We start from the raw sequence: 27659 nt of genomic DNA, 5'->3' as shown, positions 1-27659 counted from the left end.
TGGACCATTGAATACAGCATAAGACTGCCGATGCTTTCAAGGAGCGAAGAGCTGTCGGGTCACACAACAATTCCTGTGGCTCCCTAACACTGCCGCTGCCTCAGCGCGTGAGGACGTCCAGCCGCCTGGTGCTGAAAACTTGCCGCGTCTTGTGCGGCGTGAGATCCAGGCCGCGTCTCCGTCTATTCCTCAGGTCCGTTCTTACGAAGAGTCTCGCTTGGCAGTATCGTTCATCCAAGCCGTCGTACTCGAAGAGTTGGCGAACGTGCCGTAATCCGTGCCGTAATTCACCCTGCGATCACTAATTTCTTTCGATCTCCCCGCCCACAATCGACCTATCCCGGATACCGCAATCCAAATCAGGGGCGGACGGGAGACAGCAGGCCAATTATGTTTCGACTGCAATGGTACGGGTCTTATTTCCCGCCATTGTCGTTATCGCCGGTCTTCGTCTCGCCGTCGTGCGCTCACATAGCGCCCAGAACGCAGTTGGTCATTCTCATTTCATGCTGGCAGTGATCCACCGCCCCCTGACGTTCTTTCCCTGACTGCACACTACAGCCCATCGCACTCTCCGCTGAACCGGCGTTCTCGCACTCCGCTGCCCCGTCGCTCGCCGTCGCCACACCCTCGTCGTCCATCTTCGAGAAACTGACCAGTGCAGCTCCCAGAGGTGACGCTGCATTGACCAATCGACCTGAAAATGCTTTCGTGACCCTGGCTACCCAAGAAAACCATTTGGACGTAAAAGTAAACTGAGTACCTGTTTCGGCACTCATAGACACTGGCGCGCGGCTAGGTGTCATGAGTGCTCGTCTTGCTCGTCGTCTCCGCAAGCCTATCACGTCCATTATGTCACATGTCGTTCGCACTGCCGACGGCAGTGCATCTTGCGTCGTTCGCATGTGTACTGCGTGGGTCAGCTTCGCTGGCCACCAGACCTCAACTTATTCGTCGTTCTGCAGCAATGTCCCTGTGACGTCACCCTCAGCCATGACTTCCTCAGCATCCATTCCGCGCTCCTTGATTGCTCATGTGGCCTTCTAAAGTTGAAAATCCCGTCTGTGCCCAACCTCAGCACCAAGTCACCACCACGTGTGCACGCCGTCGAGTTTCTTCGCCTGTGACCAGCTACACCAACTTAGGTCACATTGACCCCAGAGCCAGCGGTTTGTGACGGTGACTCCGTGATCTCCCGTTCCCTAGACGTTTATTTGACGTGGTGTGTTGCTCTCCTTCACTCAGCTGTGACCATTGTATTGAACCGGGCATGTATAGCTATTCTCGACTTCCGACGCACCCCATAGTGGCTTCGAGAAAGCATCACGATGGGCAGTATATAACCTTTAGACGCACACGACCCTCTGGCCCTGACTATCGATGCTCCACAGTCGTCACATGCACCCCGGACAGAAGTACTCGCTTGACGACACTTTTGACGGTATGATCGCACCTAACCTCACCCCTTCCGAGTCTGAAGACTTCACCTCTTATTAGCATCTTACCGAGATTTTTTTCGGTTTTGCTTCGTCCCATCTTGGCCAGACATCACTTGTAACCCATAACATGAATACTGAAGTTGCTAGACCCATCCATAGGCGCCTTTGCGGAGTGTCTGCGACCGAACACCGTGTCATACAAACAGAAGTTGAGAAAAGTCTCACTAAATGCATGATTCAACCATCTGCGAGCCGTTGGAAATCCCCTGTGGTGCTTGTCAGAAAAAGCAGACAACACCTGGCGGTTCTGCATCGGCTATCGGCACATTAACACGGTTACAAAAAAAAAAAGCCGTCTACCATTTTTTGCGAATAGACGAAGCATGCGACTCCTTTCATGGCGCCAAGTACTTTTCTTCCATAGATCTTCGGCCCCGCTATTGCCTCATTGCCGTTGACAAGCAGAATGGCAGGAGGACCAGCTTGATCACATCCGATGTGATCTAACAGTTTAAAGTTTTGGCCTTTGGGTTTTATTACACCCCAGCAACATTTTAAAGAAGGACGGATTCCCTCCTTCGTAGTTTCAAGGCGTTTACTTGCCTATGCTACTTTTACGACGTCTTCGTTTTTTCGCCTACAATTTCCAGTCATCTGCGACGGCTATGGGCTGTTTTGCAACTACTTCTCAACGCCCGGCTTTAACTATACTCCTCCAAATGCCGTTTCGGTCGCCGACAGATCACCGTACTTGGCCGTCTTGTTGATGCTGCTGGTATCCCTCCTTACTCAGCCAAAGTACGCGCTGCTGCCAACATTCGAGCTCCCCATTCTTCTGAAGACGTCCACTCATTTTTTTTACCTCTGCTGTTACTTCCGACGGTTTGTGAAAAACTTTGCAGAGCTAGCACGGCCTCTCAAATGCTGGCTCAAGGAAAACATTCGTTTACCTGTGGTCTTCCTCAAGCGTCTGCATTTCCCAGCTCATCGCACTACGCATTACGCCACCTGTGTTGGCTTCCTTTGACGATTCTGCTCCCACGAAAGTCCGCAGAGTCGCCAGTGGTCATGGCATCAGCGCTGTTCTGTCCCAATGTCAATGTGGTCCGGATCGTGTTATTGCGTACGCCCGCCAACTCCTATATGGCACTGAGCGGAATTATTCCATTACTGAGAGAGAGTGCATCGCTCTTGTTTGGGCGGTCGCAAAGTTGCGCCCTTATCTGTATGGCAGGCGTTTTACCGTCGTTACTGACCGCCACGCTCTCTGCTGTCTAGCTTCCCTCAAAGACCCCATGGGTCACCTTGGACGATGAGCATTATGGCTTCTAGAATACACATACACAATCGTCTACAAGTGTGGCCGTTTGCATGGGGATGCCGACTGCCTTTCCCGGTACCTTGTCGACCAACCGGAACCTGCATCCAGCAGCTCCAGTTCTTGTGCGCTTGCCATGTCTGAACCCGTCAACATTGCTGATGAACAACGCTGTGACCCGTCCCTACTCAAGATTTACGACCATATTGATTCCAAGGCACCTGATGCCTCCCTCTGCCTCTTTGTGCTGCACGAAGACAATTTATATCATCGCAGTTTCCTTCCTGAGAGTCCTGACCAATTACTTGTGATTCGGGCAAACCTCGGCTCGACTATTCTGGCTCAGCTTCCTGAAGCGAGAGGCACGTTACCTCGGTTCTTCACACAGATATGATCGCGCACGACGTTGGTTCTTCTCTCCAGGTATGTCCCACTCGGTGCGTCGTTACGTGGCCTCTTATTAGCTTTTTCAGAGCTTGCAAAAGCTGCCACTCCCGCATGGTGGCCATCTTCAGCCTCTCGACGTTCCATACGAGCTTCATATGGCCAATTTCCTCTGTCTGCCTGAGGAAATCGATGGATCACCGTTGCTCCATAACATGCGACACGATTTGTAATAACCTGTGCACTTCCCACCAGCTGCGCGACTGACATTGCGTACTTCTTACTCTGTAATTTCATTCTCCAGCACAGGGCACCTCGGCAACTCTAGAACGACTGGGGCAGACAGTTTCTTTCGAATATGATCGGTGACATTCTATGGACTTGTTCGACGCAACACGAACCGACCACGGCCTGCCATCCACAAACAAATGGCTCGACGTAGCGTCTGAATCGAACGACAGCGGATATGCTGGCAATGTATGCATCCGCAAACCACCAGGATTGGAACATTGCATTGCCCTTTGTGACATTCGTGTATAACACGTCAAGACATGGGACCAGTGGTTATTCGCCTTTCCTTTTCTTATTGGGTCGAAATCCTACGTTACCAATTGACACGCATGTGGCTTCTTCCACGAGCCCGGTTACCGAATATGCTCGAGCGGCTATTGCCTGCGCGGACTATGCACATCGTGTTGCCCGTGCTCAATTTTTCCAGCCGCAGATCCACCAGCAATCTACGTACAATAGTCATCACAGAACTACCCACTTTGCCCCTAGGTTGCTTGTACCCCCCTGGCGTCCAGCGCGCCATGTCGTACTTTCCGTAAAGCTGTTCCCGGACACCAGGCAATACTCAGTGTTCCGGCAAGCGACCGACGTAACATACGAAATCGCTGCATTGACTTCGTCCCCATCAGCCCAAAACTCCCCACCGATATAGTACACGCCGTCCGCTGAAGCACTATCATGTCCCAGCGATTGATTAACTCTGTGTGCAGTGAAACATTACTGTGCCGTCATTTTTCGACTGCACAGAGTCAGGAATTTCAGCGCCGCAGGGTAATGAGCCACCTATCCTGAGCACACAGAGGAAGAGGCTGTATAGCGGTTGAGAAAGGGGACGAGTCATGCCCCGGCCCGCCATCGTATGTATGTATGTATGTATGTATGTATGTATGTATGTATGTATGTATGTATGTATGTATGTATGTATGTATGTATGTATGTATGTATGTATGTATGTATGTATGTATGTATGTATGTATGTATGTACAGTAAAAGCTCGTTAATTCGAACCGCAAGGGGAAGCCGCTTCAGTTCGAGTTAACGAAAGTTCGAACTAACGAATGTGAAGGAGAGCAACAGTACACTGCGATTTGGAAGCAGTAGGGCATGTCAGAAATTGATGGCGTTTGCCGCGGGCACACGCCATCTTCAAGTCGAAGCTCTGGGTCCGACTGTGCCACACCACCGATGTCCACCGAAACGAACGTTAGCCGAGGCTTAACACCATCACAATGAATCGCGACGGCCGATACCTCCTAATCTGAAAACAGAGGTGCACAAACGATGAAGACTGCCGAGACAAAGACGCTGAACATGTGAAGGTGGCGAAGGCCCTGATTTGTTGGTTCTTGATTGTAAGCACAGCTGCGACGTACTTGATTCGCTGTGTTTTGGCGCTTGCCGTGCCATCTCCGCGCGACATTAGTAGCTGTACAAGATTTGTAAAGCCTCCGAGATTCGCAATGGGCAAGAAGTCTCGGAGGTTACGTAGAACGGAGAGGCGGCAGCCGCCGCTGCCTTCTGGCTGACTGCGCGCAGGTTAGATTTTTTTTCCGATTTTGCCTTCTCTCGCCGTTCTCTCCGTTTCGGAGCCAATACAGCCTTGTTTGCAGGCAGTAGGCGTGTTTCTCTGGCCGTGTGCTAGGCGAGCGTAGTTCGAATTATCCGTGAGGGAACCTTCTCGCGTTCGAATTAACGGACTTTTTTATACATAGACTTCTGTGGAGCTTGGCCGGACCAAATCGTACAGTTCGAATTATCCATAAATTCGAACTATTGAAGTTCGAATTAACGAGCTTTCACTGTATATACACAGACATACACACATACATACATACAACGATGGCGGGCCTAGTGTGTATATATATATATATATATATATATATATATATATATATATATATATACATACATACATACATACATACATACATACATACATACATACATACATACATACATAGGATGTTTCAGCGAACAGTTTCAAAATTTTTGAACCGCTGCCCATGGCAGATAGCTCAATTCTAGTTCATAAGCCGGTCTAGTCGAAGCGGGGGATACTACTTGCACAAAAAGTTGAAATGCAAAATCGACCAATTAACAAGAATTCATTAATGAGCTTTTAAGCTAATTATCGTATGACTCATATTGCAATTTACAAATTCTAGCAGTGGACTTTGCGCGGCGGACCCACTTGGAACGAATGCTCAGGGCGACACCAGTTTCGATATATAAATTCCCGAAATTTGCGGAGAAATGCATTGGCGTTCCAGTTAGTAGTGTGCTTCAGTGCATGAAACGACGTTTCTTTAACAAATTAACTGGAACACCCATGCATATCTCCGCGTAGTTCAGAAATTTATATATCGAAACTGGTGTAGGCTTGAGAATTCGTTCCAAGTGCATCCGCCTTGCGCTTCCGCTCAAGCACTTCGGCATGAAATCCTGTAATATCACGTATTTATTAACAGTCAATAATAATCCTCTACTGATTGGTGTAAGCCGACAGGCGCAATTTCAGTGCACTTTTCACGGAAGCATACGGAAGGTACGCATCTGCTTACCAGCGGTATTTGCCGGGCTTCTGTTCATGAGGAACACGACCAGAAGGACAACTACCACGATAACCACGATGGAGATGATGCCAAAGACGAGGTACATGACGCCATCTGCCTTCGCTCCGCTGTACTCCACGCTCTCGCTGGACACGCAAGCAATCACATGGTACACATAAATTACGCGTATAACGCCTACAGCGTTACCATACAATGAAATTATACAACTTCGGCGGATGGTAGAACACTCGTTTTGTTCTAGAGCAGCGTACTAAATTGTGAATGCGTTCTTGTCTGTGCGCTTGTACTGCGTGTGCGTGCGGGTGTTTTCATGCGAACATTCTAGAATGATTCTTTAGCTGCATATACAACATGCATTTTCCGACTGTCCGTAACTTCTACGTTATGAATATTCCATTAATTGGTTACATCAGCGACGGATTTCTCATGAACGATGCCTTCTACGCAAAGATCTTCGAACAATGTAAATATGATTACTACGTTTGAAGTGAACTTTTCTTTGCGTGTGTGTTTTACGACGAATAGTAACAGAAGATATTAAAAGACCCTTGTAATGGTAAGATGTGTAGCAGTTAAATAAGGAGCTTGTCCTTGAAGAAATAAATGTAAACAGAAATATTATGCAGTTCAGCATTAATAAAAATTATTACGTTGAAAATGCAGGAAATGGACAACGTTACCGTCAATGTGGTCGTTTTGTATGGTGCGCAATTAGTGGTAGTGAAGTCGTAAAGGGTGCACAGACCAATAACTATATAACAGCGGTGAAGTTCTGTAGTTGCTTGATGAGCTTTCCATTATGCATGTCGCGGACTTTTACTGCGTAAAGTCACAGCTACGTGTAGTTTATTGCTTACCAGCAAAAAAGCAATAAACTGCATTTCAGCGAATGAAAAGACGCAACCGATCAAGCTTCACGTACGTTTTGCGTAACGTAAGGATCAAAATACAAGCCAGTGCATCGCTATTCATGGCGCCACACTGATGTACAAGCGCTCAGGTTCCGGCGTGAACATTAAGCTATTAAGCAGAATCTGGCCTTCATATTCCGTGGTGTATTATGTCGAATCAGTTAACTTGAGTTAAGAAGCAATAATATACAAATTTTAACCAATACAGTTGCTGTTTAGTGTTAGTTCATTGGATTAGAAAAAAAATTGCGAAATAAAAGGCTTTCTTACTCTGGGTGTTCATCTGTGGAAGAGAAAAAGACACGCGTAAATCAGATAATGAGTCGACAATGAAACAATACGTGACTTGTTCATAACCTTTAAACAGGAGCTGCTTTATCTTGAGGGTATAGGCGTAACAAGCTGCACTTTTTGGTTTAAAAATACGCTTGACGTTTGTTACAAATATAACGGGGTTTATTACAGGCACTGTAGTGTAACGAGCAATTCACGGCGCGGGTCTTCTTCTTTCTCAACGTGCCAGGCAAAACACAGCTAGGGGATCGCTCCTGCTTCATTACAAAATGCATAGTGATTTCTATAATTCTACCGAAAATTCACTGCGCGAGAAAAATACCTCTTGGACGTTTAGTTTGTGAGTTCTCCAACGTATATTTCTCGTACGTGTCGTGTTGCCATTTTGGCTTTGTCGAGGCCATACACGTGCACTAAGACAGCTTCGCCCACGCATGATAATTGACAGCCCTCGGGTCTCTGTGACGACCTTCGGCCTCTCACTCACTGAAGAAAAGCGCCCAACCACCGCGTCATTCGCGTCCTGCTTCCCCTCACTTTCCCTTTCACATCTGCGAGGCACTTGGCCTGCTTTCACGTAACAGAAAATAGAACATTGCACGGCGTTCAAGGCCCAACGCTCTTGAAACAGGTGACACAGCACCGTTTCAGCCTTTAATGGGAACGCTTCTTCGGTGTTCCTTGTACTGCTATAAGCAAGATTATAGTTTTTCAAGTTTTCCCGGTTTTTTTTTTTGTTCGGGATTTATGCTGTCTCGCATGGCACAGATGAGGCATCTCGGCTTACGCCTTGTGATTTTGGCTGAAATCATGACTGCACTTCTCCGGCTAAAATTTTCCCCTCTACAGTTACACTCTCAGAAAAGTTTACACCCTTTGATTCGTATCTTGCCACACAACAATAAATGCCATCTGTCTTGTCCACGTTTCCTATCATTAACGCTGCGAGCCTGGCACTTCCCAGTAACGAACGGCATGCTTGTTATCAGCATGACATAGCATTGCCGACAGGAAAGTAGCGGGCGCGGCGTTTTCAAGAAAGGAAACGCCAGCCAAGCAGATGACGATTATTCTTGCGTGGTTGCTACACACCCCAAAGGGTGTAAACATTTTTAGAGTGTAGACATAATTTCCAGATGGCAGGCGTAGAAAAGTAGCAAAAACATGAATTGAGTTCAGATGGCGCCTCATGGGCGTTCTCTTGGAAAAAAAGAAACAAAACAAAATAACACCAGCGGTAAGTGCACCAAACAAGAACTACAACATTGGTGCGAACCGTCGCCGTAACGTAACCTCCCCCGCCCCCCCCCCCCCCCGAATAAAAAAAAATCTGAACACTCCTTCATCCGCTGCTAATTTGCATACGGCTCCTTAAAGGGACAATAAAGAGGAACTCTCAATTTATAGCCATAAATTATTCTTTCATATTCTGCCTTAGCTTTGAATATAGAGTTTCAAGGTTGTTTATTGGACGAAGACCTCAACGCAAAACTTCACGCAAGGTTTATGTTGTTGTTCTTTTTTATTTTCGCGCCAAGTTGTCGAATCCCAGTACGTCAGTCTGACGTCACGAATGCCAACTAGTTTCCCGTATTTCAGCCGTTGTACAGCACTAAATGTAATCAAAATGTGCTAAGTTTACTCTTTGGCTTCCTTATGACGCAATATGGCCAGTAGAGGCCGAAGATAAGCCGACAAAATTTGTACGTTGCCGACGAGCTACTGCCAAAACGTCGAGGCGGCTGTCGCCACTCGTCTCCGTTATTTGCAGCATTCCTGATTTCGCAGGCCTCCCCGCGAAGAATGGAGCCATTCCCGGAACGAATGGTTCTCTCAGTATTGTAGAAGCGTAATTTACTAAATACACCTTAAGCTTATGTTTTTTTTTTCTCTTCAGAGTCCCCCCGAAGGCCCTGCAGTGTAGCCGCATGCCAGGTCGGGCTTCCCGACGTGCGCAGTTGCGCTCAGCGCGACAACAGCTAGACCCTTCGTACGCCAGGCGAGAGCACCGAGCGCGCCGCGGACTCACCGCTGCTGCCGCCGCCGCCGCCTTCGGAGGAAGACATCGTGGTCGTCGACTAGCGGAGCTTCGTCCTCCTCTTCCTCAGGTGGAACTTGGGCAGCGCGGGGCCCGACGCCGGGCGCCCCTGCGTTTCGCGGCCCCGGTGAGGCGAGGCGACGAGCGGGGCCCGGCTTCTTCGGCCTCTTCTTTGCCGTCCCCGCTCATTCGGTCCCGCGGCGGAAGAGAGTGCTGTGGCAGCCGCGTTTGCCGAGAGCAGATTGCCGTGCCGTCTGGTGCCGCGGTAATACTCGGACTTCTCTGGAGCCTCGATTATTAATTTTATCGAACGCGTGTTTTTTTGACGTCTCGGAGACAGCTGCTTTAGATGGCTATGGCGTTGCATCCGCATTTCGTGGCCTAAAGAAAAGTAAAGTTTTCAGAATTTCTAAAAATATGGAAAAAGTGGACGAAAAATGCCCAAGAACCTTCTCAGAAAATAGGAAGAGCAGAAATATTGGAAGACGAGGTCGTGGGTTTGATTTACGGCAGTGTTTTGATGGTGGCGGAAAGCAAAAAAACGCCAGGGCACTTTGGCTGTAGGTGGAAGCTAAAGAAATCTACATTGTCAAGAAAAAGCTGCCGCGTGGTACTACGACATGACTCATAACTCACTCTGAAAATAGGGGACGTTAAATTAGGCATTCTAAAATATTTCGAGTTTACGCATGTAGGTTGGACTTAAAAGGCACACAGCGCGTACCCCACAAGCAGCAATGCACCTTTAAATGTCAGGCAACATTGTTAGACCAGAAATTATCTCGTACATTGCGTAGGTTGAGCCTTCGCAATAGTTTGTTAGAAAGCGCAGACATGGGTCAAAGAGAAACAGCAGCTTTTCGACAAAATCTTTAGTGCCACTACAAAGAAGCTCCGATACTTTTAGGGGACAACTGTCACAATATTTTCCTAGCGGAAATGAAATGAAATATTTTCCGGGCAGGAAATGAAATCACAAAGCATATATATATGACAGAAAAAATATTTTAGCAAATTCACACGCTATCGCGCCATATAAATATTGCGATAACCTATTTATCTGCAAACTAGTTTCGGTTTCCCAACCCAGAAGGCAGTTGCGTCATGACCCACTGGCTCGCCGCGTTCCTGCGATTGCTATGAATGCCATACGCGACCAGAGCTTGAAGAAAAGCGCGCACCATCTAATTTATTTCAAAGCGACGCGTTCTTTGCGAGCCCTCGCTCCTGGCTAGGTGGATGCTGCTGTTGATGTTGTGCCAAATAGCCGGTAGGCAGCACAGTGCTACAATCCCTGCTGCCCTTTATGTGTCCAGGCTTCCTCCGTTCCTGAGAATTCAACATTCTCTCACGAACGGAGGAAGCCAAAAAACAGTGAAGAAGAAACTAGGAATAAGCAAGAATCAGATGTATGCGTTAAGACACAAAGCCGGCAATATCATTACTAATATGGATGAGATAGTTTAGGTGGCTGAGGACTTCTATCGAGATTTATACAGTACCAGTGGCACCCACGACAATGATGCAAGAAAGAATAACCTAGAGTAATTAGAAGTCCCACAAGTAAGGCCGGAAGAAGTAAAGAAAGCCTTGGGAGCTACGCAATGGGGGAAGGCAGCTGGGGAGGATCACGTAACAGCAGATTTGTGAAGGATGGTGGGCAGATTGCTCTAGAAAAACTGGCCACCCTGTATACGCAATGCCTCATGACCTTGAGCGTACCGGAATCTTGGAAGAACGCTAACATAATCCTAATCCATAAGAAAGGGGACACCAAAGACTTGAAAAATTATAGACCGATCAGCTTAGTTTCTGTTGCCTACAAAGTATTTACTAAGGTAATCGCAAATAGAATCAGGAATACTTTATGCTTCTGTCAACCAAAGGACCAGGCAGGATTCCGTAAAGGCTACTCAACAATAGACCATATTCACACTATCAATCAGGTGATAGAGAAATGTGCGGAATATAACCAACCCTTCTATATAGCTTTCATTGATTACGAGAAAGCGTTTGATTCTGTCGAAACCTCAGCAGTCATGAAGGCATTACGGAGTCAGGGTGTAGACGAGCCATATGTAAAAATCCTGAAAGATATCTATAGCGGCTCCACAGCCACCATAGTCCCCCATAAAGAACGCAACAAAATCCCAATAAAGAAAGGCGTCGGGCAGGGACATACGATCTCTCCAATGCTATTCACAGCGTCTTTACAGGAGGTATTCAGAGCGGTGGGTTGGGAAGAATTGGGGATAAGAGTTAATGGAGAATACCTTAGTAACTTGCGATTCGCTGATGATATTGCCTTGCTTAGTAACTCAGGGGACCAATTGCAATGCATGCACACTGACCTGGAGATGTAAAGCAGAACGGTGGGTGTAAACATTAATCTTCAGAAAAGAAAAAATAATATCTAACAGTCTCGGAAGAGAACAGCAGCTTACGATAGGTAGCGAGGCACTGGAAGTGGTAAGGGAATACATCTACTTAGGACAGGTAGTGATCGCGGATCCGGATCATGAGACTGTAATAATCAAAAGAATAAGAATGGGCTGGGGTGCGTTTCGTAGGCATTCTCGGACCATGAACAGCAGATTGCCATTATCCCTCAAGAGAAAAGTGTATAACAGCCGTGTGGTACCAGTACTCACGTACGGAGCAGAAACATGGAGGCTTACGAAAAGGGTTCTACTTAAATTGAGGACAACGCAACGAGCTATGAAAAGAAGAATGATAGGGCTAACGTTAAGGGATAAGAAAAGAGCAGATTGGGTGAGGGAACAAACTCGAGTTAATGACACCTTAGTTGAAATCAAGAAAAAGAAATGGGCGTGGGCAGGAAATGTAATGGGGAGGGAAGATGACCGATGGTCATTGGTTATCTTCGCTTCCCTTGGAATCCAGGGGCACGGACTGAATTCCAAAGGAAGGGAAGCGTAGCAGGGGGCGGCAGAAAGTTAGTTGTGCGGATGAGATTAAGAAGTTTGCAGGAACAACATGGACACAATTAGTGCATGACCGGGGTAGTTGGAGAATTATGGGAGAGGCCTTTGCCCTGCAGTGGGCGTAACCAGGCTGATTATGATGATGATGATCATGATGATCATGGTGATGATGATATGTCCACGCTATTGGCCTTGTTTTCAAAGGAATTGCTCAGCGATAAAACAAGTGATACCTCAATATCACCATTGCAAAAAATAGACGTCATCGAGAACACAGATAACGTACACCTTTTTTTAACTTTTGCGTGCCTACCTTATTAACCACTGGGCCATAATCGCAGGTACACTTTATCGGGCCAACGCCAACTCCCTCTTTGGGATGGTCGCCGTGTGTTCATGACGATGATGATTCCCACACTAGGACACCCACCAACAACTGGGATTAGCCGAGTAGCGGGCGGGACACTGGTAATAAATTAGAAGAAATTAATAAATGCTAGGCAATATAATAGTATTCACATTGTGTAGCACCGGTACGGAAGAGATGCTGCATGCGGGCATCAGTTCCCTTTACGCCAAGGAGGCAAAACCGAAATGCACAAATTTACAGCATTTCCACGTTATCACGTCCGGATAACGGTAGTGATGCCATGTCCAGCATATCGAGACCGACTTATAGTTAGTTATGCTTTCTATAATTTTTTTCCAACCTTCATAGATGCTTTTAATAATCGTTCAACGAGCGACAACTGTGTGGTAGAGTTCCTACAGCCTCGAAAGTAAACGCAAGCGCTCTTTAGCGAACTGAGGTTAACATCCCCCGATTACGGTGCCTGAAGGCCCTGGCACTTTTGGAAATCTTTGTGTGAACTTTTTGTAGTGGCTCCCTAAGAGCGCCTACGAAGTCCTGGGCAATGCTACAAGGGCTTTCCGCTACCTGAGGAAGGACGCTTCAGAGAAAGACCAGCATGCTCGCGCCGTCTACAACGCCATCCGTCGGAAAGCGGGGGGTGCAACATATACCCGACTAGCGCACACTCAGCGAGGTGGCCGGTTTTCCATACGGCTGCAATTCGATAGTGCTTCCTACGAGCATTACTAGAGGGAACATTGGCGTAAGTGGCTACGGGCCCACAAGTATGGTGGTTCATCCAGGATGGACAGTACACGGATGTGCCTAAACTTTGTTCTTATGATTTGAAGCGGCTCCACGGCTTCGCGAATTTCTGACTTTCAACACGCAGTCGTGTAACAAAGCACCTTTTCGTGATGAAAGTGCATGTGCGCAAAATCTTATCTTCCTGATTTCCCTGGCATGCATAGACAACTGAGTGCTGTGATATTTAGAAAGATAAATCGTAGAAAATAATAACGCTACAATAATGTGTCAAGCCACGCGTATGAAGAATAGGTAAATCCATCTATCACCCATCGTTCCCGTGGCAGCTGAACGTTCACAGCGCCACATCTACTCCCTCGCGCACTTTTTGTCTCAAACTCGATGCTCACTATTAGCCTCGTCCCCGCCAGGTGGCGGTGCTGTGAACGGCGCTCCAGTGACATCAGTCAGAGGACCCGCCTTTGCCGTCTGCGACACCAGACGACAACAGCTTCATCTTCATGCGTTTTCTGGCGCTCTCACTGCGTCTCGCTTACAACGGCGCTCTCCAATTACTCTCTGTATTTTTTTCTAGATTTAATTCTATAAATGACAGCATTAGCAAGAAAACAAACGTAGCATACTTAATGTAGCTGCTATATCACCGCCCGATGTGATAGCCCGGTGGCTATGGAGTTAAGCTGCTATGGCGGAGGTCACTGATTTGAGGCCTGCCGTTGCGGCCGAATTTATAAGGCGACCGCATTTCGGTGCAGCTTAAGGAACCACAGGGGGTCAAAATGAATCCGGAGTGCTCCACTACGGCGTGCCTCATAATTATATGTTGTTTTGGCATGTAAAATCACATAATTTATCCTTTTTTTATTAAAAAAAGACTTCATATAACTACAGCCATCCCGATCAGGGTCAAGATCTTGTCTCTCAGTCATAAAATAACGCGCCGAGCGAGTAAATGAGAGTCTACGCAGTTTTTGAAATGAAGTCCGATCGCAGGACTCATCCGAAAGATTTAGCATCGGATAAGTGGCCTTGTACATTAACACAAATTTTCCATTTCACTCACAATTCTAGTCACTCGGTGTTGAGTACATAAAACATTTTCTGACAGGACAAATAAATTTTTTTACTGATAAGCGGTTTATCTTGAACATTACTTGCACGACTCTTTATTATGTTTCGCGATCGTCAAGCATGATTTAGGCTATTCGTTTGCCAGTAAATCCCATTGCAACTTTCTAATGCTATATTGTCTGTTTAGTTTCATATAGGACTATTTGTGTTCAATGCGCATTCAGATTACCGTAGAGCATCCAGACGAGGTCACTTTATCAGCGCAGAAATAAAGCACTCTTATAAAAAAGAAAACGCAGGAACAACTTGTAACATTTATTGCCCCTTTGCACCTCTGCCTATGCAACTCTGTACATCTACCTTTTCCATCTTTGTACAGCGGTGAGTGCAAGCCATTTATGTCATCGTTTGTTGCCTTTTTTCGGTCATTCTCACTGTAGTTTCCTTTTTTCTGTATTTTAGGTCTTGTTCTTTACGCCTTATATTGCAGCCGAAAGTGAGCGGGACTATCCTAATCCAGGTACAACCAAATTAGGAAGGCCCACTAAGCTTCAACAAGCACATTCTCTCACCAGAACAGGAATGGGCCTCCCTGGTGCGGTATTCGGCCACAACCTCCCTAATGAAACGATCTCAATGAACCAAAGGCCCTCAGTTTTCAGCGGCTGTGGAATACCAGACCAAGGCGGCGGTCAGACTTGCAACGCAGCAGAGGGTGCTAAGAATATCTGGAAACTGACCCTGGCAACATTTACCACCCGAACCCTCTCGAGTGAGGCTAGCTTAGCAGGACTCTTCAAAGAACTATCAGACATTACTTGTGATATTATCGGCCTTAGTGAGATTAGAAGAACTGGTGAGGCTTACACATCGCTGAATAACGGCCATGTCCTCTGCTATTGAGGTCTCCCTGATAAGAAGCAAGACGGGGTAGGACTCCTAATCCATAAGGATATAGAGGGCAACATTGGCGAATTCTACAGCATCAACGATAGGGTAACAGTAGTCGTAATGAAACTCAAAATGAGGCATAGGTTAAAGGTAGTACATACCTACGCTCCAACGTCCAGTCACGACGATGAGGAAGTAGATAAGTTTTATGAAGATGTTGAATTAGCGATGAGAAAAGTGCGAATGCGGTATACAGCAGTAATTGGGGACTTCAATGCAAAAGCGGGGAAGAAGCAGGCGCGTGAACAGGCAATTGGCAACTATGGCGTCGGTTCTAGAAACGCTAGAGGAGAGATGCTGGTAGAATTCAAAGAAAGGCATGAGCTGATAATAATGAACAGCCTTTTCAGGAAAAGTAACAACAGGAAATGGACCTGGAAAAGTCCTAATGGTGAAACAAGAAATGAAATCGATTTCATACTTTCTTCCGATGCCAGCATAGTGCAGGATGTAGAAGGGATAGATAGGGTAACGTGCAGTGATCATAGGTTAGTGAGGGCCAGGATTCACCTCAATTTGAACAGAGAAAGAGCAAAATTGGTCAAGAAAAAACATGTCAACGTAGAGGCAGTAAGGGCAAAAGCAGACAAATTTAGGCTGGTAATTGCAAACAAATATGCAGCCTTAGAACAGAGAGATGATGATGATGACATAGAGGTAATGAATGAAACCGTGAGGCAGCGATTGAAGTGGGAGGCAAGGCACCAAGGCAACCAGGAGGCAAGCTCTCCCAAGTAACAAAGGACTTAATAAAGAAACGACAAAGAATGAAATTGTCCAACTCAAGAGATAAGATAGAATTCGCGGAACGGTCAAAACTGATCAACAAAGCGAAATTAAGTGATATTGGAAATTATAACGCGAGAAAGACTGAAGAAGCCGTTAAAAATGGGCGCAGCCTGAAATCAGTGAGGAGGAAACTTGGAATAGGACAAACCAAGACTTATGCACTGAAAGATAAGCTGGGTAATATCATCAGTAATCTCAAAGGCATAATAAAAGCAGTGGAAGAATTCTATACTGACCTTTACAGTACCCAGAGGACTCAGGGGCACTCTATTCGAAACAATTCCCTATTGCAAAAACCAGCGTCTCCCAGCGTCTTCCAGCGTGAAACCAGCGCGCTTTTTGGCGCTGGGTCGCACTGGGTACGCTGGCACTCGCTGGGACTCACTGGGACACCAGTGAGAACGCTGGATAAGAGCTGGGTCACACTGGAAGAGACGCTGGTTCCACTGCCATGACGCTGGGGCGCACTGGTTTGTGCTGTACAGGCGCTGGTTCTCGCTGCAGTGCGCTGGTTCGCACTGGAAACTGCGCTGGTTGTGTTTGTGCCGCGCTGGTTCCATACGCATGGACGAGCGCTGCTGAATATTTAATACTTGATTTATACAATTTTATCGCTTGATACTAGTCTCTTGTCCCAAATAACGCTATATCTTGGGGTTATAAAACCCTATTTCGTGTCCCAGCTTGGAATAACGGTGCGTGAGCTGCCCATGTTTATTCATGCGCACTTGAAACTGAAAATCACTTTCGCTTTTTTTATTTTCCCTTTGGACTTGGCGGATAGCTAAATTCTTGAACGAAACCACGTAAACGCAGAGGACGCCGCGTTTTTAAGTAGTTCGCACGTAACGTATGACTGGGAATTGTCGCAGTGTTGTGGAGTGGACATGAAATGCAGAAGTCGTTCAGACGCGCGACGGACCCCGAGTTCGAAGCTTATCGCTGAATGATATTATCGCACCGATAACAAAGCTGAAGTGATTCGTGCGCTTCCACTTTCCCTATTGTACTGAAAAAAGTTTTGAGGCTAAAATACGCACTTCTTAGCTTTCGCTAGCTACCCGCGCCGAGATCGGTCCCCACCGAAGCTTAGGCCTAGCGTATCAGCCAAGTCCGTCCTCACGCTATCGGCGCGTCTAGGCTCAGGTATCAAGAAATATAACAAGGATAAATCACTCTATATTTACGCTTTCGCATCGGTGTTCTTAAATAAACCATTTTTTAATGTGTACAGTGTCAGCACAAGAAGCGATGACCGCTGATGTGACGCGTCATAAACACAGGTATATGCGCTATCGCCGAAGGCTCCCAGCACTAGCCTGCGCTTCTCTGACGAAGATATATGACTAGACAGGCGTGTTGACTGAAAGGCATCACTGAACTAAGGAAACGTTGCACATCCTTTGCGTGAAGAACAAGAAACGGCTATCGAAATCGGCAGAAACAGCCCATACACCGTCCCGGGTCGGCGGTTCATTTAGGACTTTTCTCGAAGTTAAAATAGCAATCGCAAGTGAAAATCGATGTTCTGGCACTGCCAAGCATACTGCTGAATACGGACAGCAACCTTTTCTTTCTGGTACAGGCGTGAGTTTTAGTTGCTGGGCGATAGCGCATCAACCATGCCTGTACAAGACGTAGCTTTGCGAAACAAACTGCTTCTCGGCTTTGACATGGTAAATTACGCTCGTATTTCCGTCTGCTGGCGTGGCGTAGTGGTAAGGTGTCGGGCTTCGGATCTGTAGGTCGGACGTTCGAATCCTGGTCGTAGCGGTTTTATTTTTGGCGTTTTTTTTTCCTTTTTTTATTGCACTAAAACACTCCTTGTTGCTTTCTATATTCAAAAATATATATACGGCGTCCAGGCATCGCATATTTAACGCGCTAGAGCTGTTTTTCGCGCGAGTAGCCAGTGCCTCCCAGCACGCTGCGCGATCCCAGCGCCCCAGCATCCAGCGCGCTGCACTGGGCCCATAATCAGGCGCACTGGGTCCCAGTGGCACTGGGTTTTGCAATAGGGTAATAAATTATAATATACAGAAACTCCTCCTATAAATTTTAATGACGTCAAAAGGGCCTTGCAAGGCATGAAACGGGGAAAGGTGGCAGGAGAGGATGGAATAAGAGTCGATTTAATGAAATATAGAGGAGACATAATGCTAGGAAAACAGGCGGCTCTCTATACGAAGTGTCTATCGACTGCAAGGGTCCCAGAAAACTGGAAGAATGCAAACAGTATATTAATCCACAAAAAGGGCGACATTAAAGAACTGAAAAATTATAGGCCCATTAGCTTATTCCCAGTATTATATAAAATATTTACCAAAAGAATATCCAATAGAATAAGGGCAACATTGGACATTAGTCATCCAAGGGAGCAGGCTGGCTTCAGGAAAGATTACTCTACAATGGATCGCATCAATGTCATTAATCAGGTTATTGGGAAATCCGCAGAGTACAATAAGCCTCTCTATATGGCTTTCATAGATTACGAAAAAGGAGTTGATTCAGTAGAGATACCAGCAGTCATAGAGGCATTGCGTAATTAAGGAGTACAAACCGCTTACGTAAGTGCCGTGGAAAATATCTACAGAGATTCCACAGCCACCTTATTTCTACACAAGAAAAATCGGAGGATACCTATAAAGAAAGGGGTCAGACAAGGAGACACAATCTCTCTAATGCTATTTATTCACCGCGTGCTTGGAAGAAGTATTCAAGCTATTAAACTGGAATTTTAGGATTAACGATTAAAGGCAAATACCTCAGCAACCTTCGGTTTGCCGATGACATTGTTCTGTTCAGCAACACTGCGGACGAGTTACAACGAATGATTGAGGACCTTAACAGGGAGAGTGTAAGAGTGGGGCTGAAGATTAATATGCAGAAGACAAAGGTAATGATAAATAACCTGGCAAGGGAACAAGATATCAAGTTCGCAAGTCAGCCTCTAGAATGTGTAGAGGAGTACTTTACCTACGTCAACTAATCACAAGGAACCCTGACCATGAGAAGGAAATTCACAAAAAAAAAAGAATAAAAATGGGTTGGATCGCATACGGCAGACATCGTGAGCTCCTGACTGGGAGCTTACCGTTATCATTGAAAAGAAAAGAATGCAATCAGGGCATTTTACCGGTGTTGACATACGGCGCAGAGACTTGGAGACTGACAAAGAAGCTTGAGAATAAGTTGAGGGCCGCGCAAAGAGCGATGGAACAAAGAATGATAGGCGTAACATTAAGAGACAGAACGAGAGCGGTTTTGATCAGATAGGCAACGGGTATAGGCGATATTCTAATAGACATTAAGAGAAAGATATGGCGCTGGGCAGGTCATGTAATGCGCAGATTAGATAACCGTTGGACCATTAGGTTGACAGAATGGGTACCAAGAGAAGAGAACGGCAGAAGCCGAGATGGTGCGATGAAATTAGGAAAATTGCGGGTGCTAGTTGAAATCGGTTGGCGCAGGGCAGGGGCAGGCGTTCGTCCTGCAGTGGACATAAAAAGGCTGATGAGGATAATTACGATGATGATGATGATGATGATTGCAGCCTTTTGCACTTCACCTCACGTTCTTCAAATTCACTTCACATTCTCTTTCCCTGTAGTCTTACATTTCCTCCTTTCTGTTTTGCGGCATGAAGCACGCGTCCGCTATTTGAATGTACGTTAACCACGGAAGGATTCTTCAAGGGCAGCAACAATTTGCCCATGTGATGCTGCAAGAACAGTGGCCATATTTCGCGGCCATCTGGAGCCTTCTTAATGATGCGTCAAGGATGCCTCGCCGATGCATACGCTCAAGGGGTGCGTGCGCATGAAGCGAGTTCTACGCGAGCGGCGCGCTCGCCGCCTTACGGTGCTCAGCGCAAGTCTCGGCTACCATTTAGTTACTGCTTCCCTGTGTAGATGGCGCAGGCGCAACATGTAAGAATATTGCTCATTTCTGAACCCAAGCGTTTCGTGCAAACTCGCGGTGTGTAACGACGAAGACATTAAAGTATTTCTAAAGTGTTCTTTTACTTTTGCTAACAAGAGGATACGCGTGCAGAGACACGTGTGATGCAGGCACGTGCAGACACGCGTGCATGTTTGACTCTCAATACACTGGGTGGATTCAGGAACTGCGTTCGAATTTCCTGGACCATATATATTAAGGGTGAGATAATTTGGCGATTTCCTCGAGATTTCGCTCAACAGGGTGGAACGCAATAAAATCACTAGGCATTTTACAAATAAATACAAAAATGAGCGAGTTAACTTTTTTTTCAGCACGAATGTCTGCTGACTAATCCTGACGGGACTTATTAAGCCTGTCGCCTGAATACATAACAACTTCGAGAATCGCATAAAGCTGGCGCTATTAACTTCTGCGCAGTAATGGATTCAGCCCCATTTCTCTGCGGAAACCGAGCATAAAATTTGGAAGCGTGCGACCTTCACGCATGCCCGCCGGCCAGTGGCTATGGCACTACGCTGGTCATCTCCAGGTGCCGGGTTTCATTCCGGCCACGGCGACCGCATTTCGATGGCGGTGAAATACAAAAATTCTCGTGTCGGGCGGTGAAATACAACAATGCTCGTGTACTTATGTTACTTGCACATTAAAGGACCCCAAGTGGTGAAGATTATTCCGGAGTCCCCAAGTACGGCGCGCTTCCTAATGTGATGACGGTTTTGCAGCATAATACCTCACAATTTAAGTAATTCAGTTTAGTTAACTGTCACGCCCATAGCGGACGCCCAGTAGTGGCGGAATTCCGCTTCACCTTCGAGTTCGGATAAAACGAGGGAGATCACGGTTTTATCGAAATGCCGAGTCAAACTTGCGCTCGTTGATAACGTCGCTCGGTCGTGCTTAAAACAAAACAACAAGGTTTTAAGCGCATTACTTGAAGCTGTACGTGTAGTGCTGATTTTATATGAAAAGGCTGTGATAAGCATACGTTTGACCTGCTATATTATCAACCTTTCTTCTTTCTTGAGGGGTGGGGGGGGGCGGAGGGAGGGTTCCTGTCAAATTGATTAATTCGTTATATGTACAACTATTATTAGCAAACATTTCTGGTACTCCGATTATGCACTTGATTTGTTCGTCGTTCAATTGGTGGTCGGTCTCTCTTACGGCGCAAGCAGGCGCCGCTCATGTTTGAGCGTGACGTAACAGAAGAGGTCGTTGTGAATTCTAAGGTTTCAGTTATAAAGCGATCATTTGAACATTGCCACCAAATATGATTGCACAAGCGAAGAGTCAACCTGGAACTTGATTTCCATGCTGATAGATTAAACTTTCCCATGCAGGGAAAAGTCTTCTTGGTTTATCGCTCACAAATCAATCTGCTCTCAAATGTGCTCAGATATTTACTAGCACATTAATTTAACGAAACTCTGTCACTCACTACAAGAATTACTGGTTCAGGAACATCATTTTCGATGTTTTGCTGTGCTCTGCTAGCATCATCGACCATAAAGCTGAAAAAAACTTCCTGCGCGATCACCGTTTGCTACTGACTAGTACATCACTGATAAAAATTACTGCTGTGCTGATGACTTCCAAATTGTGCATCATTTGTAAGAATTGCTTGCAAATCTTGATAATGACGATGTTGTGAATTCTCTGTGTAATAAGTTTGAGTCCTCATGTGACTTCTGTATTTCAAAATTCATTTCAGATGAAGTAAAAAACGTGGGATGACAGAATTCTTGGGCGAATACAGACATTACTAACTTCAAATACAAAATAAAACGATACCAAAGGTCGGAAGACTATGACCCGATGCTCGTTAGCACGATAGTAAATGATTTAGTTTTAAACTTGTGAAAGGCTAGTGAACACGGAAGCACTAGCTCAGTCTGCGTTTACGATGGTGACTAAACAATTACAGGTAAAGAAAAAACAGCCGAAACGTTTAATTCATATTTTCACAGAGTTGCTGCCAGCTCAGTCCGTAGTGTCACTGAGAAACGGGTATCGTACAGTACACATACGTTCAGTGAAACTGTTGAAGGTGTAATTGAGCATCTTTGGCGGCTGGATGCAAAAAAAAAAAAAAGAAGCATCAAGGTCCGAAAACGTTCTGTTGGCGTTACTCAAAACATTTCCGAAATATTAATTTGAGTCTCGGTTAGCATTTTTTTACTAAATCACTAGCCTGGGGTGCTGTCCCTGAGGACTGGCGCTTGGCACTAGTAAACCGGTTTTTAAGACGGTGCCCGATCAACTGTTTATAATAACCGGCCGCATTCCTCAGTTGTGGCTGTTGTAATGCGCTAGAGCACATCATAGTCCCTTACCTTAATGATTTCTTTGAACGGAACAATATACTTATGCTAAGCAGAATGCTTTAAGACGGGGATGCTCCCCAACTACCCACTTAATAGTCATAATCCGTGATGTCGCTTCAGTTATTCCAGTTCACATGATTTTACTATACTATCTTTAGGCATTCGACAGAGTCTCTCACTCGAAGTGAATAAAGAAAATGAAAATTTCGCAATATATCTGCAGAATTTGTCGACTGAAGTTCTTCTACCACTTTGTAAAAACATAACATAGATTCATCACATATTATCACTTACTCCCAAGGCTATGCTACAAGACAATGACATTATTTTACAATAAGACCTTTACTTCCGCGTATTTACTGCTTTAAGTGCTCTTTTATTCCCAGAACCGTTGTAGAATGGAATGACGTTATGACCCGGGATTCATTGTCTTGATTTGAGAAATACTTACAATTATTCTTTGAGCAGTTTTACTTATGTTTGCGTGTGCCTTTCTTCTTGTGCTATTTAGGGTTTGCTACGCGTGCAGTGTTATCTGACCTTGTTCTGCATTTTTGGCTTTAGTTGGGGTTTACTCTTATGTCTCCCAATAATTTCTGTTATTCATCAATTTCCTGCTTTTTGACATTTAACAAATTCTTATATACTCGTTCACTATTCTATAAGTACTGTTCTTATTTTAACAGGACTGTGCATTTTTATGTAAACACTTTTTTATGTATCACACCTGTTATGATCTCCCTTTGAGATCCCAGTTTCCATAAATGTAAATAAGTATATAAATAAAATCTTTAACTGAGTACTGTTATAACTAACTGGCCTTACGCACTCTATAGAAGTAAACTGATCATGCTCTAGGCTTTTAGAGGTACCTTAAGCTGTACCTCTGGGATCGGTTCTGGGTCGAGTACAATTTTATATTCATAAGAACGATCTAGGTAAAATTGTTAAATCATCAGAGCGCGTCCAATTGTTTGCCGATGATTGTAATATGTCCAGTGCCATTTGATCCTTGTCAGATCAACTAATTATTGAAGCCTCTTTCAATAAGTTAGCCGTATGGTGTTATGAAATAAATTTGGTTGTTAATTATGACAGAACATTGCATGTGTGTCATACAAATAAATTACGAAAACTAGAATATTTGTACCAGAAAAAAGGGTATTGAGATTACAAACGTAGGAAGTTGTAAGCATTTCGGAATAGCTTTACCTTCTTGTCTATCCTGGATGCCTCTTACTTGCAGCATAGCCTCGGAAGTCCGTAAAAGCTAGAATTTCGAAAATTTATAATCGGGTGACTGACTTGAAATCGTCATTACGATCAGCCACTTATAAAACATACATCAGACTCTTGCTTGTACATGCTAGAACTATAATATAAATTCAAAGATTAGTTGCTCGTTTTCCTTATAAACGCTTTAATCGACGCGATTCTATACTTGCGCGATGATAAACTGCGAACTTTGAGGCACTAACCAACAGAAGAAAAATCGCCAGATTAAATTTTTTTTGCCACGTTTTGTTCGGAAAACTTGGAACACAACTACGATACTTCATTACCGACACCTCATTTAGGATTTGCTCCCACAAATGGAGCCAGTAAGTCTATAACAAATATTTGCACAAACTCACATTTAAAACGCTAATTTAAATACTCCTAACCCGGAAATCCCCACTGGTTGCAACCGCCAGCGCGATGTAGTTTTTTGGCTGCGTTATTATCCGTCCCCTGGCCCTCTTTTCTACCGCTTCAGAAATTTATCTGGTTCACTTTTTGTCGTATGTGCTCATGTCACAACCCACTCCAGCAGGGACATATGTCCACAGTGTTGCGAAACTAAAATAAAATAAGTAAGTACATAAATAAATAAATGAATAAGCGCGACCGGTGAGGCCCGACGAGTAGTGAAAGCTACGATTTTCTTTTGGTATTATTGTTAGCTTTGAATACCGCCATCTGACTATGAGGCACGCCGTAGCGGGGAAGTGGAGAATAATTTCGAGCACTTTTGGTCCTTTATAACTTGCGCCCAAGGCCGAGCCTTCTTGCATTCGAACCCGTGACCTCGAGCTCGGCACCCGGCAACGCCATAGCCACTGAGCTACTGCGACGAATGAAAACCACATTTTTTTTCGCTATAAAAGTTGGTGGTACCTCCGGCAAACCATACGCAAGCACAGTCAGCCTACAAATGAAGAGCATTAGGTAAGGCGTCCTTTGAAGCATTTATTTTCAGCATTTGAAACAATCAATAACGGAACTACACGTGGTCACATTTTAGTGCAACACGAAACTGCTTTCTCTCATTATGGTAGAAAAAATAACTTTCTAGTTTCCGCTGCTTCTCAGTTTTTCTCAGTTGCATCTAGATCTTTTAGACCTTGTAATTTGTCCTAAACATGTGATACGTTGGGGAGTCTGGATTGTGCGCGCATTTTACGAGCTACAAACGAAGCACATGTCATAGCATCCTTAAACAAGGAAAATTTAAACGTTCGCAATTTTATACACGTTTATTGCCGATTCATTCTTTTGACGGCGGTGACAACGCTACATATGCACGACACCACTACGACAGCAAAACTTGAGTTTTTCGCAGAGAAATTCACTCACCAGACCGCCACGCCATTCGGAGGCCCTTTCCATTCCTTTGGATTTCCACAGCCCAATCATATACTAAAATAGAATTGCCTCATTATTAAAGGACGTCGTCTCACGAATCTCATGCCGCAAACATTTTCTAATCCTTTAGCTATAAGTGAAGTTAGCTCACTGATACCCGGCGTTCTCTGTCTTTTAGTATGTACTGGCGCTTTGGAAGCTTCACAGCGGAGAAGCCAAAAAGAAAAACCCTGCTGAAAAGTTGTGTCGTGGCAGCAAAAGTGCTCGTCGCGGCACCCCGTGGCCGCCGCGGCAGACATTTTTACGCAGCTCGCAGCCACTGCGTCGCAAGTTTCCCGTAGACCAGCAGTGCAAAGATCGAATGATTTTAAATGATTCTTAATTATTTAAGGGCTCCGTGTCGCAGAAAATCCGTCGTTGGCGGAGTTGTCCTTGAATGAAAATTTCCATACATAATTAGGTATATGTATATATCACGCCTTGCTGCATGAGATGCGGTATATGCAGGCTATATTGTCACAACATTTTATCACTAAAGTAGCTCGCATCTTGTCTTACATTCTTGACAAAGTTATTCCTCGGAATTTTTTGGCCTTTACAGATTGCTAACATATCTATATTTCCGTTATGTAACTCAAGATTATCAATCTTCTATTAATATGTTTGCCCTCGTGATCTCAAAACCAGTCAGTAGCACTGGTGGGTCCATGCAGCTGCTTGCGATGACGCTGGATGTGGACAATGCGGAAGCAAGAGCAAACGATTTTTCGCTGCGTCTGACACAAGAATGTCAATTCCCTGCTGGATGCAGTGCAGTAATGTTTGGCTCACGTGTTCGCAGCAGCCTCTAAAGCAGATCGGCAACGTTTTCTAACTGCATGCCAAATGATTTTCAAGGCCCCTTGGAAAGCTTCTGGCTTTTCATCCTTGATAAGTCATAGGGAGCAAGCAACTCCAAGGACAAAATTTGTACAACTAACGTCACTCGTGAGGAGAATGGCGCAGTGCCACCTACACAATTGGAGCGATAGTCTTCTCTTTCTCTCCTATACATTTGCGAGGCTAGTATATTGGGCACTTCGCTGCTGCTGATACTGTGAGCTGCGGTGTGGGAACTTGTGTGCCGTATTTGTTGGGACGTCGCTGTAGAAAGTGACGCCGTCGATCCTTTCTTCGTTGTTTTGCACTAACCAGTTGGTCCTGGGCGCATTCTATATTCTGAGTATGTGTTTGGTTTAAGGTGTGTGATCATTCTCCAATCTTCACCTCTTTTGTGCCGTCGACTCTTCTTTCTCGAGCATGACAAAAAAAAATTGCTCTCCAACTTATCGTGGTCTCGTCAAGAACAATTTCTATGCGGTGCACATATTGTCAGCCTCATAAGTACTGTTTGTACGGGTAGAGAATTGTCTTTTTTATCCTCCGAAATACATGCACAGATTTCATGGCTCTTTGAGTCCGTGTGGAAAAAAAACCCTCGAGCGATTGTCCAGCACTGTTGTTTCACGATAGCTCAGTGGGGGATAAATGTGCTTTTTCAGCGCCATTGGCGATGGTGAAACGAAGTCTGTCTAGGCGGCCTGACGACGACAAAGACACATCGATGACGACACAGTCGTCATCAGGGTAATGGAATATATGGACGGAGGGACGCACAAGGCTAATCCAGTTTCAAGCACTCAACTGGTGCCATAGTAAAGCCCCTTGGAGATGCGTGCACATTTGAGCAACTTCAGAATTCGGAATTCCTGTTGGTTTGATAGCTTGGTACGTCTGCACTCCCCGATATATCCGACGCATGTTTCTCTTTGCAGCGCTGGGCCTGATGACGGAGGTGCGTCCCGTCGGCCTTCTAGGTCTGCATTGTTGGCTCTCCTTAGTGACCACTCATCACTGCTGCCGGCATCTGGCGGCACATTCTGACAGACGCCGCAGTCATACGACCATATCGGGGCTCCAACGCAGGTTGCGTTGCTGGCGATGGAGCTTCCCTTCACAACTTAACTGCAAAAAAAAATTGATTATGTCTGGTCCATATGTGCGGCCTTCAGGAACCCTTGTGGCGTGAGTTGGATTCCACTCAGCATCGGAGGAGTTTCAAAGATCTTATTCGTCATTTTATAGCGGCCCATTTTGAGTAACACAAGCCTAGTTAGCCAAGTTGGTGTCAAAGACGTTCATTGAAGCGAGGCACACGCCTTTTCGCACTTACTTGGTGACCCAAGTTAACATCAAAGAGGTTCACTGGAAACCAGCACAGACCGAGTGGCACATGCCTTCAAGTCGGCGTCAGAGTTTCTTCCAGCAGCGGTACCTGCCCAGTTTCGCGCCTACAGGGACCCATGTCGGCGTTAAAGAGGTTCGTTGGAGCGGCACGTTATGTACACATTTCCACATACTCAGTGACCCAATTTAGTTCGATGGTTTGTTTCAAACCCTGTTACATCAGTACAGCTGCTCGATGTGCAACCGATTCCACGACTGAATACTGAGTGACCCAGGTAGGCTGGAAAACGGTTAGACACATTTGTATGTGTGCACGTGTGTATTAACACACAAACATAGCCTTCGAAAAGTGCGTGAAGTACCGTAAGAATGTTAAAAAATTAAAACTTGGGTC

The 27659-nt window shown here is 45.5% G+C and overlaps 1 protein-coding gene across 1 annotated transcript in view; it reads right to left on the bottom strand.

The window, feature by feature from the left end:
* LOC135900947 (nucleolar and coiled-body phosphoprotein 1-like) overlaps positions 1-9429 on the bottom strand; it is a 74156-nt gene extending 64727 nt beyond the window's left edge. The window contains exons 1-3 of the mRNA XM_065430574.2: positions 9240-9429; positions 7187-7199; positions 5994-6130 (exon numbers count right to left, since the gene is read on the bottom strand). Of these exons, the coding sequence (XP_065286646.1) occupies positions 5994-6130; positions 7187-7199; positions 9240-9276 (187 nt within the window). The 5' untranslated portion in view covers positions 9277-9429. The remainder of the gene's footprint in view (positions 1-5993; positions 6131-7186; positions 7200-9239) is intronic.
* Between the last annotated feature and the right edge of the window lie 18230 nt (positions 9430-27659).

The sequence above is a fragment of the Dermacentor albipictus genome, chromosome 2, assembly GCF_038994185.2.
Source record: "Dermacentor albipictus isolate Rhodes 1998 colony chromosome 2, USDA_Dalb.pri_finalv2, whole genome shotgun sequence".
Lineage (NCBI taxonomy): Eukaryota > Metazoa > Arthropoda > Arachnida > Ixodida > Ixodidae > Dermacentor > Dermacentor albipictus.
This window is presented reverse-complemented; position numbering and strand designations above follow the sequence as displayed.